The following is a 20,868-nucleotide window of genomic DNA, read 5'->3' on the forward strand; positions in this document are numbered from 1 at the left end:
TCACGCGGGCCAGGAGGTCAAAGTGATTTCTGCAGTTGTGGCTTCCTGCTGTATTATCTGTGGGAGCAAATGAGATTAGGCCTCCCCCCTCCCATCCAAAAGCAGGGGATTGCCCCAGCTGACACATCAATGCGAGCGGATTAACACAGAGATGCCAGTGGTGTGCAGAGTACCTCCAATCCATCAGCAGGATACTGCAAGATAATAAAATGATGCAACTGCTCTATTGGCACCTTTTTGGTGTGAGCTGCAAGAAGCCTGGCATGCCGGGGTATTTCCGCCAGCCAACAATGGTGAAACTATGGTAAAGGAAAAAAATTACAATTGTGAAAATTTCTTACACACTGGAGAAAGTTACCCTTAGCCCTTTTAAGCTGAATGGAGCTTTTGGTCAAATGACCAGAAACCACAATGGAGTTCTTTCGTCCCCCATGTCTGAGGTTCTAGTTAAGACCTCTATGCTGTAATTTTTAGCTAGAACACTTTTAGGTGCCCCCACAATGTGTCCCATCTCCTTTGGACATCCTCTTAACATAAAACTCATAGGTGATGGTGGGAGCCCCTGATAATGGGCATAGGTGGTGGGCATGTCATCAAAAGAGACTGAAATATCAGTCCTGGCCTCAGATCTGTATTGCGTTACAGCTGCTGCATACTTGGCTTACATCTCTAATGAGAATGCAAAAATATTCAAAACATCTCCTTTACTAACAATCAGCAAAACAAACGGGTGAGGGCCGCAGTGCCGCACATCTGCAGGAATTATGGCTACGCCCTCCCCAGGGAGTCCACATCTTCTCCAGACCCGATGACATCATGCCTCAGCACCTCCGTTGATGCTCCACTCTCCGGGCTAACCACTGTGGTCTTTTCATGAGATTACTCACAGCGACTCTTTCTGCCTAAAGAAAACACATCAGTCGCATGCCCCATGGCTTATCCCACAGATGGCTGTCATTAGCAACTTTTACTTTCAAAGATCAATAAAATCTGTCCCGCTTAAGGAAAATCAGAGCTGCCCTTGAAATGTCTATTAAAACAAAAAAAATAGGATAAAAGAAAGACCTGCAGATCCTTCCGGTAATGGAGTGCTTCCAGAGGAACATGGAAAGTGTTTGATATATATGAAAGAGGTAAGTGATGGAAAATCTCTGCACTTCACCTGTTCCTGGAAGCTGATTGGCAGATACACTGACTTCCATAGAAAGTCGATGTAGGACCTGGCTGGTGACCCCGGCGGGCCCATGTCATTCAGACAAAAAGGCTACATACACATCCTCTGGACAGTAAAAGGAGAAGCAGCACTCTGATGAAGTCATGTTTGTGCTATTGCATCCGATTCACATGCATATTGCACTACCATACACCACATTTGTACAGTTTGAGGGTGAAACAAAATTCTGCAGTTACAAAATCCATTGACGCTTTAAACCAGTTCTAATTTAAAATATTATAACTCAATATTGATCCTCCAATACAGACTTGGCCCACCAAACAGCAAAGCACCAGGGTCTGTAACTGCTCGGCAGAGGTCACTACGCCATCGACCCTCAAAAATGCTCTGTTAATTATTTCAGCTCATCTCTGGGGAATTGGCCTTACTAGGAGCTGATTTTACAGGAAATTCTTCCTTCCGTTAATGGCTTGAAGTAAACAAAATACAATTCGATACCTGAATCATTGTCCAGGATGGAGACATTAAGCAAAAGCTCAGTATGTTATCTAAAAAATAAAATAAAATTGAGCACTTATTTACGACATGATGACCGAAGGAAATTGGGCCATATGATGGTCATGGAAAATTAAATGTATTGAAAGGTAGGGAGAAGGATGGAAGGGGGCGAGTAATTAATTCATTAAGATCACTAACTCTATACTTTTCTATATTGATTTTTATTGAGAAAGGGAGCAATTATCATTAGTGGAAAATCTCAAAATGTCTCCATCATTGCAATGGTCCCTGACATACAGTGCTGCCATATATGCTCCAAAAATGGAATGGCTGCTACTGACGGCCAATCAAAAGCAAGTATGTACGAAGTGACACTGGGGGTATATTTTATTGTATGACTGTGAAAAAAAGATGGCACCAAGTATTTGTATCTAGAGTGGTAATAAAATGTTATGTGTATTATTATAAGACCAAAGCTCTGACTACTGAAAAAAATACATATGGAATATGAAAAAAATGCATATGGAATTATTTTTCTTTAGGCAGTGCCTGGTAGAGGGTGACAACGATCTGGTCTCAACTCCTAACTGTGCTTCTGTGTTGTCACCCTGTCATACAGATCTCTGATGGAGACCACAAGTGGCTGGGCAGGCAAGGTCCATGGTTACCATCAAAAAAACCCCGGGAGAAATACAATGAATCCACCATTAGAAAGCAGGTGGACAGGAGGAGAATACAGAAGAATTTTTACAATTATGATACACAGTGCTTTAGCAATCAATATGGTATTGAATACATGTGCATACATGTGCATTTGATACCAACCACTGCCAAGGCTGAGCTAGAATCTTGTTTTCTAAAGTAGAATTTATGGCCAAAAACATTTTATAATTAGGAAAATTGGGGCAGGGTTGAAAGTTTTGTGTTTCTATTGCGGTGTCCCCATTAGAAAGCATTTACTCCAATTTTCTGTCGCATTTAGAGGTCCCATTTAAATGGATATTTTGTATCTCCCCGATGAGGGAGAACTCTGCCCACAAAACCCCATATTATTCCACCGTCAGCATTCCATGAAAAGCACAAACTGCTCAATTTAGCTAATTAAATATGGTGATACATTTATTTTTGGCAGGGAGCTGACTTTGTGGGGGGATAGACATTCTTCTTTTCAGCATATTTTATTAAAAGGGGAAAACCAGAATTTAAAAAATAAATATCAACAAATTAAATGCATTATTGTGATTGAGCGGCTTTATGTCGTGTTTACCAGATGTGTCTCCAGAATTAATTTCAGGATTTATCTCCGACTGTCGTTACAAAAAACCAGATAGGTGCCAGCATGGATTTATGTGAAATGCTGGAGAAAACTATGAGAAAGAAGAAAAAAGGAGGAGAGGAGAAGAAAGAGGAAGAGAGGGAGAGAGAGGGAGGGAGAGGGAGAGGGAGAGAGAGAGAGAGAGAGAGAGAGAGAGAGGAGAGGGGGAGAGAGAGAGGGGGAGAGAGAGAGGGGGAGAGAGAGAGAGATCATACACCCTCCCATTAGTGACCTGCCTGCATTGCATAGAGAAGCTGAGAGTCTCAGCAATGATGTTGAGGGGGTAAAAAAAGGGAAATAGAAGCATATTAAACATTGTTACTTATTTGATAAGGAGCTCTTTCTTACAGTGGCCGACATTCACCATGGGGCTCCCCTTTAGGGGTGAGAACAACAAGCTATGCCCTAATGCCCAAAGAAAAACATGTATTTACTATGCAGCTCAGGAGTTCAGCTAATCGCTGTTATCTGCATGTTTCAGGTGTGACCGGATTTACCAAAGATCAGCATTACATCCAGGCAATCAGAATCTATTGGAATTAGCTCATCAATGGCAGATTCCTTAGTCTCTCAGTGACAGGTCCACTTTAACATTCATATAATGCAATTACCAGAGAGTGTATGAAGACATTATATACAAAATACAATTATTAAACAGCATACAAAACTGACAATATATTGCTTGTATTATATATATATCTATATCTTGGACAATGAACAGGGGTTTTTTTTGAGGAAAGAGGTCCGGAATCTGGTCCCCAAATTATAATGCTTTGAAAGCTGCACACAATTTATTCTGCAGACAGCTGACTGACAGAATGCTGATGGATTAGTCTGTAACAAAGGTAACAATAAAAGTTGGAAATAAAAGCGTGCTCTCCATATGAAGCAGACTCGGCCCCAAGCGCCCACCCTCTCATCGCCCTCCAGGTGCCCACAGAACCCCGCGCAGGGCTGGACTGGGCTCTGCTCCTGTGGATGTGGTGCACATACACACATCTGCGCGCTCGTTCTCCTCTGCAGCTGATGACCTCAGCTCCTTGTGAGCTCGACTGGGGCCGGCGGTAGCGTACAGGGTGTCTCTGCGGAGCCCGGCTGCAATTCATCATCATTTTATCTGCACAAATTTAATTGGATCCTATCAAATTCTCCTGATTCTCCCTCCTCACTTTCAAACGCGGCTGCGAGCAAGATAAATGTGACGGCTGCATCGAGAGGGAGAAAAGAGAAGGAAGGGGGAGTAACAAGGCCTAGACGAGAAATCAGTGTTTTTTTTCTTCCAGTTTAGTGAGAAATAGGTTAAAAAAAAAATCCCTTGCAAAATTTCAATGGACGCACAAAAAAATGAATTTCAATTTGAGAAATTTCAGGGGCAAAAATAAATATAATCTTTATTAGACGGCTTCACAGCTGTGAAAGTAAATTGATAGCTGTCCATCTGAAAATGCTATTTGCTTGGCTGGCACTGGCTTTAATGCCATGACTCATAAAACATGTCAGTGGGTCTATATCTCAAGCCATTGGGCTAACATGGCTACCAGCATTTTTAAAGTAGATCTTATATACATGGCCCCATTTGTTATCAGGTCTGCCCCACTTCATGAATAAAGAATGTCATGCAAAGCTGCCAAAAAAAAAAAAGCAATATAAAGAATATGGACCCAACGTATGCCCACATACTAAGGCAAATATTGCCCGTGGCCTCCCTGCAGCTGATCTTTCCTCATTACTGACATATCATGCCTTGCCCTGCGCCTCTGTATGGAGGCCGCAATCTTGTTGCGACAGGGCTTTGCTTCCTCATGCTAGATTCTCCAGCAAGGAGAACAATGAGCAGAACAGTTGTGGTTTCATCAAATCTCATTCCAAATCTTCTGAGATTAGTAATCATAGTCCTCATATCTCACATTGCAGATATACAGCTATGAGGCTGTAGATACAAGAGTGCATAGGCACCTTCACATACCAGGAACTGCACTGCTATGTTCAGGAGGAACACAAAATCGTGTCTGTTTTCAGGGCATTGTTAAGGTACAATTAACATTTCCAAATGTTAAACTGCATGAGGTTCCCATATCGGCATATGGGGTTCCCATCATCAACCAATGATCATGAAAAGATGGCGGTCATTGGAAGAGGTCATCAATATGTAGGCTCAGGCTTAGCCATGCCACCCTACCAAGCATCACAACACACACCGCAATGGCCGAGGCAGTCAGTGAACGAGAATTTGGAGAGGAAGCGATTGCCAGGCAGCCTGCAACAACATACATCCCCGGGGACGTCTTGTCCGTCAATACATTAGATCTGTATTTTCTTGGCTGGAGAGCTTTGCAAACACAATTAATCTACTGAGGGCCGATGCAGTGAACTTCTCTCTCAAGTATTTCATGCTGTCATTGACCCGGCTTCTGCTTGCTCTGAAATTTGACATAAAAATTCCCTGAAAAGAGTTTTTCCTAGCTCCTCCGATCTCCCAGCATACGCAATCCTCTAACAAGCACAACCACATCTGCTTTCCACTTCGGTGAATGGCTGACAGGCAGCACTGGATCTCATAACCCAAAACTGAACATACACACGCAAAAAACAAACTTGTGATATAAAGGGGGCTTCTACACTATGTATAGACCTCCTTTGTTGCCTTAATTAAAGAAAGTGCAGTATCCTACACGTGTTCATGAGAGCTTGCAAGTGGGTGGACTGGCTGTGCTGCTATTGTGCTCATTCCTCAGGGGTTTCAAGCAAAAACTTGTTCAGCAATGACAGGCAATAGGTTTGTACTGGTGGTTTTTGAGAATTTTATGGCAAAAGATGGTAAAGGGGAGTTTTCAATGCTGCAGATATCAATAAAAAAGAAAGAATGTGTCACCCTAGCAGTGGGCAACGTTATAATAAAATGATCAATTATGGCAGCTTTATAATAAAAAAAATAAAGTATATCACCAGAGCCAAAATAACTCATTTGAGGAACTTTTTGTTCTTCTATAGGGCAAAGTCCTCCCCAAATGGATATTTGAACTCTTGGCAAACGCTGGACAAAGGTAAAAAAAAACACATATAAACATGTGAACAGTTATACTTGGTAACCATGGGTGGACTTTCTGAAAAAGAAATTGTTCCGATTCAGCAAGGAAATCTGCAGCTGACTGATCATAAGTGGCCAATATTAAGGTTTGCAATCTGATGCATTGATTAATATGGATCAGAAGTATAGAAGTTGTCATGTCTATAAATGATCGGTCAAATCTAATGGGAATTCCAATTAAAAAGGCAAATTATCTGATGCAGTTTTTTTAGGTGCAAAATTGGAAGCTGATCTGCTTGTGAAAATTAAGCTTAAAATACATGGAAATTATGGAATGGAGATCTCGCTGTTGGAATACCCAAAATATAAAAGTAGTAAGAGTCCGCCTTCGCTCCACAGGCTCCAGCTCCACGTTTTGGCAGAATGATATTATAAGAAATACCGGTAGCAGCAGTAGACTAAGTGTGAACCTTCTTTGGATTTCATCTCTTCAGGATACAGTATATAAAGGACTTGCGCAGACCTCAGGGAGGAACCAAAACCAACCAAAGCAATTGCAGAGAGTGGTGGCTCTATCATAATCAGCTTAAGGGATATTATCTGTACTGACTAATACATAAATGGCCACTAGAGGTCACAACTACAGAAATGCTCCTGGACATTGTAAGACATCAGGAATTTATTCACATCGCATTCCCACTCATTGATGGCCAATACCTTGTTGTCACCATATAGCCCTGTGACATGTACCGATTCAGCAAATACCAGGAGAATAAAAACCTTCAGCTTTGCTTTAACACAAAGATTTGTTGCAACAAAATAGAATATGTTTAGTAAAAGATCACAAGGTAAGAGATAAAACCTGATTCCGAATGTGGAAATCCTTTTAAAAGAAATACTGCGTTTTACTGCCTGTGCCTGGGATTATAGTCAATGCGGTGGTGCTTTTTATTTTCCTTCTGTGCTTATAAAACTGCCAGAGTCCCTCTGGGAGTGAAACACTATGCAGATAAGTTTAAAGTGACATCCTCAATGAAAGGGACCACAAAGCGCCCACACAGGCTAAAAGATGACTTTCCCATGTACCGAGATAATATGAAAACCAGGCAGATACACAACAAGCACACGCATCATTCAGAAATACATGCCTCATTGGGTGAATGTTACTTGTTGCTTGACCTTAGGGTCATTCACATTTTGGCATCTTGAATGAGTCAGCCCATTAGCCCATTTGTGCAAAATATGGTCTGGCAATGCCCCAAAAAGTACATATTTGCAAATGCAGCTCATTGCAATGATTGTTTTAGATTCAATTTATCCAGAGTTAGGAAAAGGAACGTGATCATTTGTATACAAGCTTCTTCTTACATCTGGAGTCAATATTACAATTTAGTAATTTTTCAAACTCCTTTATGGATGAATCAGGTCAGCGATAAGCATCTTGTCCATATTTCGACCACTTCATTTGTATCACTGACAAATGGTCTCCTGAGACTGGTGACATATGGCCAAGCTTTGCTAGAAGGAGAGGTTATCCTTGATTCTATATTTTCCCTTAAAGGATGACTGCAGTCAGCCAATGAAGACAACACAAGGTAAGGACCTGCTATTACTATAATAGCCATAAAACCAAAAACAATTCAATGGGTTCTTCATTAACTTACTAAGACCTGAGCACCCCTGGTGCATTAGCACTTTCAGGGCCATGAAGGGGAGTTTCTTAAGGCATGGTGCAGCCAGATGAGGTCAAAGATTCAGGGTTTTCTGTGAACAGAATACATGACAGGTCCACTTTTATAAGTGTAGTAGGTAATGAAATTCTACCAAAATGGGATACAGACTGACCCTAAATGAATCTTTATGTTGTTTTGGAATGAGCTGGGGAAGGTTGAAGCTTTTGTCCATTTTTAATGCCCCCCTGTGCCAAAAGCAGAAACATTTCCTACACGGGTGCCACAGTGCAAGGAAGGTAAAGCAAATCTCTCCAATGGATTCAGAAATAAAAACCTGAAAGGCGCTTTAGTTCTTCTCCACTCTAGCTGGGGTTAGGCTTATAGGAAATACAAACTACTCTCACAAACTCTTCCATATGAAGTCCAAGTTCATACCCCTGTATTGTTGAGCTCTTTACCAGAATCCTTTGCTCAGGCAATTTCATTACACAAGCCACTGTTATAGAGAATATTGGCCATCAGTGATTTACAGATATGGGTTCTGTCAGTCTCTAATGAATTGTCTCATGCTCTTCATCAGTCTGTCACTGATAAGACAAACCATGGTTCTTATTACATACGTGCTGTGTTACAGCAATAATAACACTAGCGCCCCCCCCAAACTCCGCAACAGATTGAAGAGTTAAGCAGAAAGAAAGCGACTGATGACAGATCATAGAAATCCATGACAAATGTCAAAAAAAAAAAAACAACACACAGAGGAGCCTGTACTTGATGCAGGAAGAGGCTCTTACCGAAGTGTTCTGGCATTGGATGCTGGTGCTGTTAAAGCGCAATGCGGTGACGCGGGTCACGCTTCCTGGGATATGGAAGATGCACTCGTAGTTGCGTTGGCCGGACTGTGGCTGCGGGAGGTTCTTGGCGGTCAGCGTGATCGGTTTCACCACTCCTACAGGGATGTAGATTTGGGTTGAAGGAAGAATCTGGGGACAGTCCTGTCATGGAATTAAAAAATAAGTTTTAGAATTTTATAAAATTTCCATTTAAAATTTAAATCAAAAGAATCAAAATTAACAATGTCAAATAAAAACTTTCACTTGCAAAGAGAGCAATGCCGTCTGATCCAGCCAGCTAGGGAGCAACATGTACCAAGCAGGTAGGTGTTTCTCTGGGCATGCTCTAACGATTCAGACGATGGCCGGTTATTGCAAGTTTAAAATCTGCACATTTATACAGATTCCCTGGTGTTCCCTTCTGTAAGATATGTGTAAGTGTTGCTGGCTCAATAGCCGTTGGGTTACTCAGCCCCAACATTGGCGACAGATGTTCCTGCATGGCCCACTACACTTGAAAAACAGCTGTGCCACGACTGACAACTGAAATGTAGTTGACGAGCCTCAGCAGTGTTACAATTGCCAAAAAATCAGGACTCTGTCTGGCTGCGATCCTCTTGTAACCTCTGAAAGATCTGTATTAGATGGCTGAAGTTCCATCCAACATCTAACGAAGAGATGAGAGGTGCTAACTAGTGCATGCTTAATGCGCCAAAACCACCCTTAAATTTCATCAGCTGGTCATTGTAGCAAAGGCGGCAAATGCCAGCAATTGGGAATCTGAAAAATTCCCCTCTCGTCGTCCCTGCTTTAATGTCAGGCCTTCCCCCTGCGCTCACCAACCCTGTTATCTCCCCCCAAAGCCATGTCAATAATCCGCTTCCATCTGCAATGTGACCTGAAGACTCACTGATAATACAGGAATTATAAAACAAGCAGCAAAGGATATTTGTAACAAATCCAATCTGTAAGGATTAGACCAACGTATTACCTAAACAGTCCAACCAAAATGCGACTTTTCTTATAGAAGAGGGTCAGCTAAAAAAATAAGCAAATAATGAGGACTCATTGCTCCAGTTCTGCAAAAGCACAGCAAAATTCAAAGCATGGAGTGAGAAATGCCAAAGCTTTGGAATACTTTTCTGTAGTCTCCAAGATAAAGAAAAGGCTAGGTGAGTCCTGAAAAACAATTTTTGGGTTGAATCACTCCTAATATAAAATAGTGGGTTCAAACATTAGCTGGTGGTCAGACATGAGGGCTCAGCAATCTTTTCTCCAACATATATGTGTATTGACATGAAAGCCCCTGTCGCCCAAACCTTGGCTGATGTTCTGATTACCCGGGGGAACATTTAAGATTGAGGGCAAAAATCAGACTTGGCAGTTTGACTTTCCCTTAAGCGTATCAGCCAGCGGTGTCTGCACTAGTATTGAGGAAGCCACAGCCCTAACCTCCCAAAAATTTACCAATTAGTGCTACTTGGGTAATCAGCCAGGGGTGGGGGCATCAGTCTACAGGGAGCCAAAACTCAAACTCGAAAAGCAAAATGATATTCCAGTTCTATAGTCCCATATTTGTAAATTTGTTCATCATCTACTAAAATCTCATATTAATAACGGTTGGAGAATGGAACAATGGGCCATCTGTGGTGCAAAATATGGAACCGCCAATAAAACACCATAAGCCTTGAACTGGTACAACCTCTACTGATTGGCCATAGGTCTTCCAAAGTTAACCAGAAGAAATTTTGGAAATTAAACTAAATGCTCCTCTGTACCTTGTCAACAATGAGAGATGTTTTTAAGGGAAAGTGTATTCTTTTAATTAAATGATACAGATGGTGTCATCTGGACAGAATGGGATGGAAACCAATTGCTTCTTGTGTGGTCACTAGGACAGAAAGTGAGGGGTAAATCTCCTTTATGGACAAAGATATAACTATGGTTGATTTAATGAAGGAAATTCTTTATAGCCCCTGAAACACTTTAGATTGCCATCATGGACTTTAACAACTAAACAAAAATGTTTGACTTTTTGTTTATCCACTGTGGGTTGTTTCCTAGCTTACTCAAACTAGTTCTTCTAAAAACATTTTCTAACTGGAACATCCATAGCCATAGCCCATAGTGTTGGTGCAAGGCACTCCAAGATAATTAATAATGATAAATAAAAACAATATCTGCAAACTTTTATTAGGTTTTTACATTTACTTTATGGGTTTATTTTTTAGTCCTGGGTGATGCAGGAAAGAGAATTTTTCAACTAGCTCAGTACATAGCAAAGATATAGCGGCCAGCGATCCAAGAGCAGAAGGCAAAGTGTGAAAATATGAACAGGATAAAAAAAAACCCAAGTCTCTTACACATAAGTCTGGAAAGCAAGTTAGCGATGCAGCGTTCAGGGTAGCAGATGGAGTCAGATTATAATGAACAAGATCAGCACAATTCTGCGCGTTTCACACTTCTCGTGCCTGGCACAATGAGAGATCAGGGTGGAGAAGAGAGGAAGCAGGATGGAGACAGGGCTCCGTGGATAATGTGGAGCCATCTGGTCATTGAGTGCAGAGACGACATAGGACACAGCTGTATCACAGAGTCATTCCGAGAGTTGTATGCGAACGCCACAAATGTGATCCTGAATTATACCTGTCAACACCAATCTCAGACAGTTATTTAGCTAAATAAAAAAAGTTTTGAAGTGGGAAGATTCACCCTGGCTGCTATCACTAAAGCAAAGAGTCCTGAGAAATTTTAAATGTTACAGTTGTCATTGGAACAGGAACAGAAGAGAAATTTTCCAATGGTGACACCTGACAGCTGTCTAAAAGGCCATTTCCTGTCACTTTTGGTATCAACTGAAATATTACTATATTCAAACATTCCAATTATTTAATACAATTTAAATTATCTTACAACTGTTTGCAATGCAAACTTGACAATAATAGTGGCCCAAAATCCCTGGAGAAGTAGGAGACATATCTGCAGCGTTAGCTTAAGCAGAAAGTGGTTAAAGAAATGTCGCCATATTGGTTATGGAGCAAGGAGCTGGGTGTGTGGAGAAGTAGGAGACATATCTGCAGCGTTAGCTTAAGCAGAAAGTGGTTAAAGAAATGTCGCCATATTGGTTATGGAGCAAGGAGCTGGGTGTGCAGCTTCACATGGAGAGCTTAGGGCGAGCAACAGAGATCAGAAATTGTTTTCTACCTGTCTAATCTGATGAAAGACCTGCCTTGAATGTTCCATCTCCACCATGACACCTGTACACACAACCTGCCTGCTATAAAAACATTCTCCATCTCTGGCTTGTAGCTGCTAAGTACGTGTTTGCGGTGAGCAAAGAAGCAGAAGACAGACAACAACACAGAGCTCCCTCCGGGCCCTTAGAATCTCCAGCAGAATCTCTGATGCAATTCACCAACTTTATTGCAGGGTCAGGCCAAGAGGGACAAGGCCAGAAGAGAGAAGAGGGCCTCAGAGACTAAAGCCTCGCAGCTTTAAGTACAGGGGGAGCCCCGCATCCGCAAACTAATAACATGTTTTGATGCCGAAAGACCCAGAGGCAAAATATCTGTATGGAGATCCCAGGAGCCGGGTAGTTAAGGAACCATCAGCTGCAATGAACTGTTTTCATAGCACAAAATGAAAAATAAAATGAAGGGCAGTTTGATAGGCTGTAGGTGGCCCAAAGGCTTAGAAATTGGGATTGTAGGCTTATGAAGCTTCGGTTCTGTTCTGAATCTGAAACCACATGAAAATCTAATACTAGCATGCCAAATGTTTACGATGCAAGCTCCATTGGAGATTAAGGCAGAAACTGTTTTGGGTCTATTAGATGGAAACCCTGACAGCAAACTGAAAGGATCTCCAGGTAAGGAATTTTGCAGGGGATTTCCATAAAAATGAAACTCTGTACAGCCATTATATACTAAGAATACCAAAACATTCTGGGATAACATAAAATTAAAATCCTAACTCCCTGGAAAGTAAATGGTGTCTAAATTCAAGATCCATGTCATTCCTACTTGAATCTTGATGTGCTTTGTGTTTTTCGTGCAGGTCTGTGCAGTAAAGCAGTGTGAAAATGTCTCCGTGCATGAGCTTCCTGTAATACAGACCAGTCATTGCTGCTCTCTCTTTTTGTACAAGAGGCACACTGGTCTTGCTCCTAATCTCAGCTCCTTACCTGCATACAGGGAAGACACCACAGAGCCTGAAATCTTGCTGGTTGATAGGGGATCAAATATTTATTTCACTCATTACAATGCACATCAAGCTTTGACTTTTGAGCACCGAGTTTCTGAGGGTTCTTTTGTTGTTATTCTGTCTCTCACACCCACAATAAACCTACTATTACAATTATAGACTGGTCATTTCTTTGTCAGAGGGCAAACGTACAATACTTCTCAAATACTTCTTTCCTACACTGTACACCCAGCATACAGTTCACAATAGGTAAATTTGCAGGTTCAGCTGTGTAATAAATGTCTTCATGCCTAGTAATGGACAGGTTACAAGCAAGACATCTCTCATTACAATTCTGTTCAGTAATAACATTTGGGCACCCACTCCTGATTGGACCCCGCAGGACCAGGATAGACTCGCTCTCAATCAGGGCCGATGCATTTGTCACTTAGGCCCAAGTGAGATGCCAGCTATGTTCTGCAGGAGTAATGTATTAATATTCCTTGCCATGGACGAGAGGCATAAATCCGGCTCATTGCAAACTCCAAACAAAGGAAAATGCAATTTCAACAGCTGCAAAGTGGCACCAGTGGGACCCTCTCAGGAGATGGGTTGAGGGCCAGAGCCGTCACAAGCGATATTAAGCGGATGACGAAGCTGGCGGATTTATGATGCCGCTGTATGATTAAGTCGTGTTAGGTGATAAAGACAGGTGTGGAAAAAGCGGCCCTGCGACTGAAAGGTAAATCATTTATATCAGTCAAGCCGCATTAATGAGCTTTCCTAATCCACAGCGAGTAACGATCGGCGGTAAAAAACGCTCTGTTCTACTTAACGCGGCTTTAATAAATGGTCTGACATGTGACCTTCAGCAATAAATAAATATATTTACCCTCCTTTATCAAGAACGGTTTATGGCATAATGGCCAATCAGATTCTCCCATTTATTTTCTCACGCTGAATAGGGAATGATAAAGAAGACTGTGTGACAAATAGGATGATGTCGATGTGGTATAACTTTGTGCTTGGCTGGTGAAACTGGAAATGGTTTTGCATATTTAACCCTCAAGAGACCTTGCCTCCTTTGATATTCAGAGCAAAGTGATTGCTCTTTAAAGCGCAACCCACTAATAAAATATATATCAATGTTCTGGCCTGTTGGTTCATAGGTCCAAATATTCAGTCATTGGAGAAAGTCACAATGCTTCCCATTACCAGGAAGCACTGGTTATTTTGCAGTAGTTGCAAGACAAGTATACACCTGGGTGGCAGGTGAGCTTTAAAGAAACCCTTCTACTAAGCAAGGTTATGATGTCTTTATTCGCTTCCAATCCAAATATGGGTTGATTTATTTTAGCAGATTTCCTCCTTTGAAAAGCAACCAAAGGCATCAAAGTCAATGGGTTAGCTGTAAATGCTAGCTAAGAATTCATGCTAATGTACTTTTTGGTTGCAGAGAGATTCCGCAAACTTCTAGGAGGGACAACAACTATTTGTCACATGATTCTGTGCTGCATAATTCCTTTCCATGTGGGCAGTGCCTGGAACCAAGGTACACACTGACCTGTAATAAAATCAGAAGAAAAAAAAGGATGCTGGGAGGTGCAAAAAAAAATGCCCTAATGAAAATGAGAGCCACAAAAGCAGCAGTTCAATCCTAAAATTTTTATTCACATTTCAAAGCATTTCTGGCCTCTGCCACTACAGGGCGACATCAACCAAAGGAAGCAAAGGAAGAATTTGTAGCGTGTCAGGAATTCACACCTGTCCCTGCTTCATAGAGGGGACTGGTAACAAGGGAGTGGTGTGACCTGGGGAGCTGAAGGAACAGCTGATTGAGCAGAATCCACAGCAGCGGCACCTGGAAATGCAGCATCTGTGACCTGGCACACTGGATGAACATGTTAAGCTTTGCAGATATAAATATTGTGATCACAGCCAGGCAGCTGAATGAGAAGCGGCCAACGAAAAATAAAACACATGCCAGCGACAACCATTTTATGAACAAAACCAACATTCCGCTTGTCGATGAGATGAAATTACGGATATTCAATTTTCTTTAAAACATTGGTCTGCAATATGTTTTCCAGCACATGAAGAATGCTCAGTGATAGGTACACTTTAGCTGCTGCAGGAAATGGCAGTGAAATTAAATCATCACATTCACAGGAGAAAAGATTATCATTTCGGATGTATTGTCATCACTGGGGCATTTTGGGCCGCACCTCAGTGATGTCACCTGCCACGAGTTAGATGGCCAGCTCACACTTTTTCACAATTCACCCGACAAAAGACTGCACGCATTTTTAGATGCAGCCGAATAAAGTTTCCAATTCCTTATCGGAAATATTAGGGTCATACGCCTAACTGTACATGTCCAAATGACCTAATCTAAAAACTATGAAGTGGGAATCCAAAACAGGAAACACCTGGAGAGGGGACGCACCCAGCTTACACTGAGCTACTGGAGACAAATGGGAAAAGCCCACTAAAGCCAACCCTGGGAGATTCACTTAAAGTGGACCCAGCACCAGATATATTTTGTCTTGTTAAGTAATGTCCTGTATTATATTATTGCCTATAGAACTACACCTGACAATCATTCCATCTGATATTTTTGATCAGACATCATCCAGGGTCACCATCTACTTCCTGGTCTGGCTCAGAGAGGGCACAATCATATAAATCCTGGTGCCTGTCTATGTTCAAATGGAAAAATCTCAGACTAGACAAAGTACTTGAGGCTGTTGTAATATAATATGTCACCAACGTATCTACTGAAAAGTCCACTTTAAGAATGGTAAGGGCAAGGCATGATACATTGATATAGGACTGCAGCTTGGTTAAAAAAGTATTACCCTAAATTTATACCACCTCCTGCCATATTATAACAGCAAGCAATGGAGTGGTCTATCCTGAGAATGCAGAGCTTCTACTATTGGGCCTGACGCTTATTATGGAGCAAAACCCTAGAACAAAGTTTTCTCCTACCAAAATACCCAAACTAGACACCCCTCCCCCCAATCCACCATGAATGCCTGGGGACCAAAGGTAACTAGAAAATAGCCAGTGCTGGCAAATTTGGTTTGATCACTTACTGTGATTTTGATTCTATTGGCAAATCTATATTTGCATTTCATAAGAAAGAACAATATGAAAATAGAGAAATTGTACATCCAATAAAAACCACAGTAAGAAACACATATGATATAAAACAATAATATTACGGGGGGGGGGGGGGGGGATGAGGATACCTGGTATTCAAATTCTAAAAGAGAACCATGAAATCAGAGATGTAGTTTGTTGAGGAGGTCATCAACCATATGGACCGTCGGGTCTTGGTCTAAGCTTTTTTGATCTCGATTTTAAAAGCAGACCTGTGCTAGGCAATCTTACAGGGTGATCCATAAGCTGCCAACACTTTCCCTCCCTGTGCCCTATTCAGAACATCCTACTATATGCATATTACAGGTCCACTTCAGTGTTCTTCCCAGCCCCCTTCAGCTGGGCATACCACCTAGCACTTTTCAGTAACCACCCGGCTGTTTTTGGGTGGTTACTGAAGAGTTGGGTAACAATACAGGGGCTGCCACCTCCCTACATTTTCTTCCCACCCGGCTTAAAAAACCATTGCAACTTATCCAACAAAACTGACCTGGCCTGACCTAATACACATTTATTGAAATGAACTTGGCCTTGATTTGGGAAACATATCAGCTTCAAAAACCTTTTCTAATTATACTTCTGAAAGAGTCTACGAAAAGGTTAATTTGGCTCATTCCAGAATAGCTGCATTTTGTGACTCCAACTTCCTACGCAGGCACTGTAAGTGGAACTGGCAGCAATGTCCCGACACGTGTTTCCCCTGTTTGGAGTTTGAAAAACTTTGTTTTGGTTTCTAAAAAACAAGGAAGGCTGTTTGCTGTACATGTGATGTCACAAGCGGCATTTGGAATATCCCCTGGTCACGCGCAGTCTGCATTCCCCCCACCTTTGGCAGGAAACTGACGGTATGCCAAGAATCTATGGGCCTGAGATATCATACCAGACTACTGCCAGGCACAGATCACACACAGAACGCTAGAGAACGAATGAGAAAATCAGAATATGAATTTAAAGAATACAAAGTTGAATGATTTTGTTGTCACTCTGTAGAAGTAGATTCCAACAATTTATCTTGTAATAGAGACCAGCTGGAAAACAGTTATAATAATGGATTCTGTGCTCTTCTACTCTTTGCTCCAATTAATACCAGAAAACACTTTGGTTTCAATGGGAAGAAAACACTAAGAAATCAATAAACAAACCAAAAACACAGTGTGAAAAATACATAGCCCCTTTCAAACTATTCAACATTATATTTTATATATAAACAATGCAGCTATCCCCACACTGCAAGGGTAAATTCAAATTTTTGTATAGGGGGGTGCAATGGGCACATTTACTTATCTTATACCCTCCTCACCTGCAGACTTCTCGTGATTGGTCCCCCTGCAGCCTCTTCTATAGGGGGCTCTGTGCATCAGTTGCAGGCACTGAAGTCATCCCCTACATTGCATAACCAAACTTGCCTACCCATCTTCTTCTGTCTCCTAAAACCCTCACTACTTCCCACCATTCCATATCTCCATTCCTATTGTGTGATACTTCCCCCACCTCCTAGATTGTAAAAGCTCTTCTAGGAAGGGTCCTCTCCTCCTCCTATGTCACTGTCTGTATAGCTGAATTGACTTGTGTTGGTTAAAATCCTCCAAAGTATTTGAGTCTTTTTCATGCATTGGTTATTTTGGAATCCCGAGTGCAGGGTAGCTTTAGGTCTTATAGTTGCAGCAGAGCCTTCAACTAAATGTTGTGATGCTTATAGAGAAAAGCCAAGCAGCAAATAGAATAGGCGGAGGAGCATACTTGGCAGAATGGCTTTCATTAGTCAAACACTTCAGTTACAGGACCAATCTGATGGAGACAAAGAGCTCTGTAATAGCAAAGGCCACCGGCACTGCCCCTTGCGGTTCTCCCTTTAACAGCATTCTCAGTCATGCTCCTTGAATGGCAGATGGATGTCCCCTTCCCGCTCAGGAATAACATGAAGAACAGGTGCAGAATAGGTGGTCACGAGTACCACTTCCATGTATCCAAGGGACTGAAAAGTGGCTTTGGTATGGAAACAAAAAGATGACCATTGAACACAATCTGGGCACATTTTAGAATTCAGCAGATTGATACAAATCGATACACGTTTTTCCTGCCCATCATAAATCTCACACAGACTGACAGGTCGATCTGCATGCAGCTAGCCGCAGATTCTTTTTATTTTGACGTACATCTCTCAAGCCCTCATTGGCATTCTAGGAGTAAGCAGAAATACAAAAAATCAGGACTTTTACAATCAAACGGCGTGTCTGAATGCTGATTTTGAAGCCCTTTTCTGGATTACAACTTGAGAGAATGTAATGGGAATGACTATTTCAATCGACGATTTGCATTCTGTAGATTATTACAGGAAAGATAGCGGATTAGAAAGTGAAAATGCAATGGCATCATCTGGAACAAGCAAGCAGGTAGCCTGCAGAAGGGCTAGATGGAGTTTAGGTCACGGACATGGTCGCATTCTAATGCAACGACCTCGGTGTGGGTAGATTCTAAATGAGTAAATGTTGCTAATGGTGACCAAAATAGCAAAAAGGATCCTAATCATTTTTAATTCTGTCCAAAATGTAAACTCTACACAATGGGCCAGATTTACCAAAGCCCTCCAAGATTGGAGAAGACAGACAAACAATGGAGAACCTGGGTGATCCAGCAAATTTGAGAGGAATTTCTTAAAATCGTTTGATATTATTTGGCAAATGTTTTCAATCTTGAACCAGATCCATTTTAGGTTTGCTGGATCCCCCTGGTTCTCCAATAATAGTCAATCCTATCCAGTCCATGGGGGCTTTGATAAATCAGGCCCAATGTGTGTTGGGGCAGGAGCACAGTTGGAAGCCGGCTGTCACTTCAACAAGAAGTGTCTTCGCTGCAGGGGGTATTTTAAATAAAGCTGCAGATTTTAAAAGGTTTTTAGTAATTGGCATTAAACTCCTTAAGAGGTGAACTTCAAACTTCCACACTGCTGCATCATTTCCTAAACAGTGTCAACAGTTCCCTGTATGTAAGGGCTGCCTGGAATGTGGCATTAAGGAATAAAACGAGAAATCCGCAAACCGCAGAGGATGAATATCATCCCCGGCATTAGGGGAGAGAGAAAAAAAATTCCCTTAAAATAACTTTGCAGTCACCTTCTTCTGAACTCAGCCTTAATTTGCAAGCAACCTTAACTGTGAGCAAGCGGGGCCAGCCAGCTAATCCAGGGAGATCAGACTTTTTATTAAACGATAATTCATTTTTAATTGCAGGCATCACATAAGACCGCTAAGTTACAAAGATGGGACTTGTCGGCGCACACCTTCTGCCCCCATCCCTTCCTCCTAAACTCCAGCTCGCCACATGCGGGAGATAATGTCTGCAGGAGAACCGCAGGCCGCATAATTAAGATGAAGAGTCTGACAAGGCAGCTTGTTTGTTTATTGCCACCGAAGGCCCACCGACTGCTTCCCACCTTAGGTAGGACATTGGGTAGACTACAGACTATGGATGTATGGATCACACAACAACTTCTATTTATAGTCCAATCCCTTATGAATTGTATATGCTGGAATGTGTCGCTGAACTATTTAAAAACTGTATATACAGTATATCTAAATATCGCCAACATATTACAGGCCCCATAGTCATGCGACTAAGTTATACAATCTAGGAGATCAGTCAGTGAGAAGCCTCCCTGCCACCCTCTCATCGCCTCCTCTCTGCACAGACTCAGGCCCAGATGCGACTTTCCGATGTCTTGGCTGCTGAATCCTTTCTTATTGCCGGTACATTTGGTCATCTGCAGCCAGTGGAATAGGCTGTCAGGAGAATGGGTGGAATATTGGTAGAGAATGGAGGTAGGAAATATTTGTGCGGACTGGTTCTGGACACATCATTAATCAAAGCTGAATTGCAGCCTCTCTCTTTGGCGGTTCAGAAGGTCCCCCTCCTTGTAATGCATAGATAACAGGCAGCGCAGTGGCGGCAGATTGCACATATTGTCAGTGGCCAGTCTTCACCTCTCTAACACTAAAGCATCTGCTGCTGCTCTGCCCGTAATATATTCTATGATTTCACAAGTAAGTCGAAAGATTAGCTACCGATAACTGGGTAACATTTATAAACCTGGGATTAAGAAAGCGGGGAAAATCAGAAAGTTTATTGCACATGATTTTTTGTTGTCCTGGAAAACGTTGGCAAATCCATTCTCAGATGAAGTGCTTGGAATATAAATCGTGCAGCAGTGGCCCTATTCATTCCTATAGGTGAGGAGTATTACACTGAACGGTTGCAATAGGGTCATGGCCACTGAAAAAAGGAATATCCAACATGCTAGGGCTCATTTGGGGAAAAGAAGGAATTCATTAAAAATCAGTTTCTCCTTTTAAAAGGTTTTCCCATCTCCACTTCCATATGCCATCCTGAAAATTTCCCTAAATCCTTCCCTTTTCTTTGGCTCCTGTGTATTTTATCTTTGTTTTCCCTTATCTTGTGCGGCAGTTTCCATTGGCTCCGCCTGTACAGAGTTCAGAGTGCCGTGCTGTGCCCCATCCCAGAACAATGGAAACATAAGCACAGGAAAAGGCAATGGAATGCATAAAAACTGCAGGACAACAACTAAAATCCAATAAAATAAAACCATCTAATGATTGTAAAACCATTGGAATAATAGTATCTATGTATTATAAGAAGAAATAACTAGATGCAGCCACAATATGACAATTCATTAACTGATAATGGCTAAGGGAACACAATGATTTATTTTATTCCCTATATTATTTGCACTGCAACATACCTGCTCTTTATTCAATCAAGGCAAAGCAATAGGTTACCTTTCTTTTGTGTTTAGCACTAGAAATATCTAGGTGTCCTATTTCATGGGCCAATCAGAGTTATCAGAACTCAGTCTCAGTCACCCTTACTTGTTCTGGGTGGCAACTATCTAAAGACTCCTCCAAATTCTCACAAGAGGAAAATGCTTCCAGACCTCTCAAGTAGGATGAGCCTAGGTATAGCATACTGTGGGCCCTAATTCTCCT

The 20,868-nt window shown here is 41.7% G+C and overlaps 1 protein-coding gene across 2 annotated transcripts in view; it reads right to left on the reverse strand.

Moving 5' to 3' along the window:
• PLXNA1 (plexin A1) overlaps window positions 1-20,868 on the reverse strand; it is a 224,154-nt gene that overhangs the window by 44,895 nt on the left and 158,391 nt on the right. For both annotated transcript variants that reach the window (XM_072420537.1, XM_072420539.1), the window contains exon 10: window positions 8,483-8,683. In XM_072420537.1, the coding sequence (XP_072276638.1) occupies window positions 8,483-8,683 (201 nt within the window). The remainder of the gene's footprint in view (window positions 1-8,482; window positions 8,684-20,868) is intronic.

Source organism: Pyxicephalus adspersus, chromosome 8, assembly GCF_032062135.1.
Source record: "Pyxicephalus adspersus chromosome 8, UCB_Pads_2.0, whole genome shotgun sequence".
NCBI classification, from domain to species: Eukaryota; Metazoa; Chordata; class Amphibia; order Anura; family Pyxicephalidae; genus Pyxicephalus; species Pyxicephalus adspersus.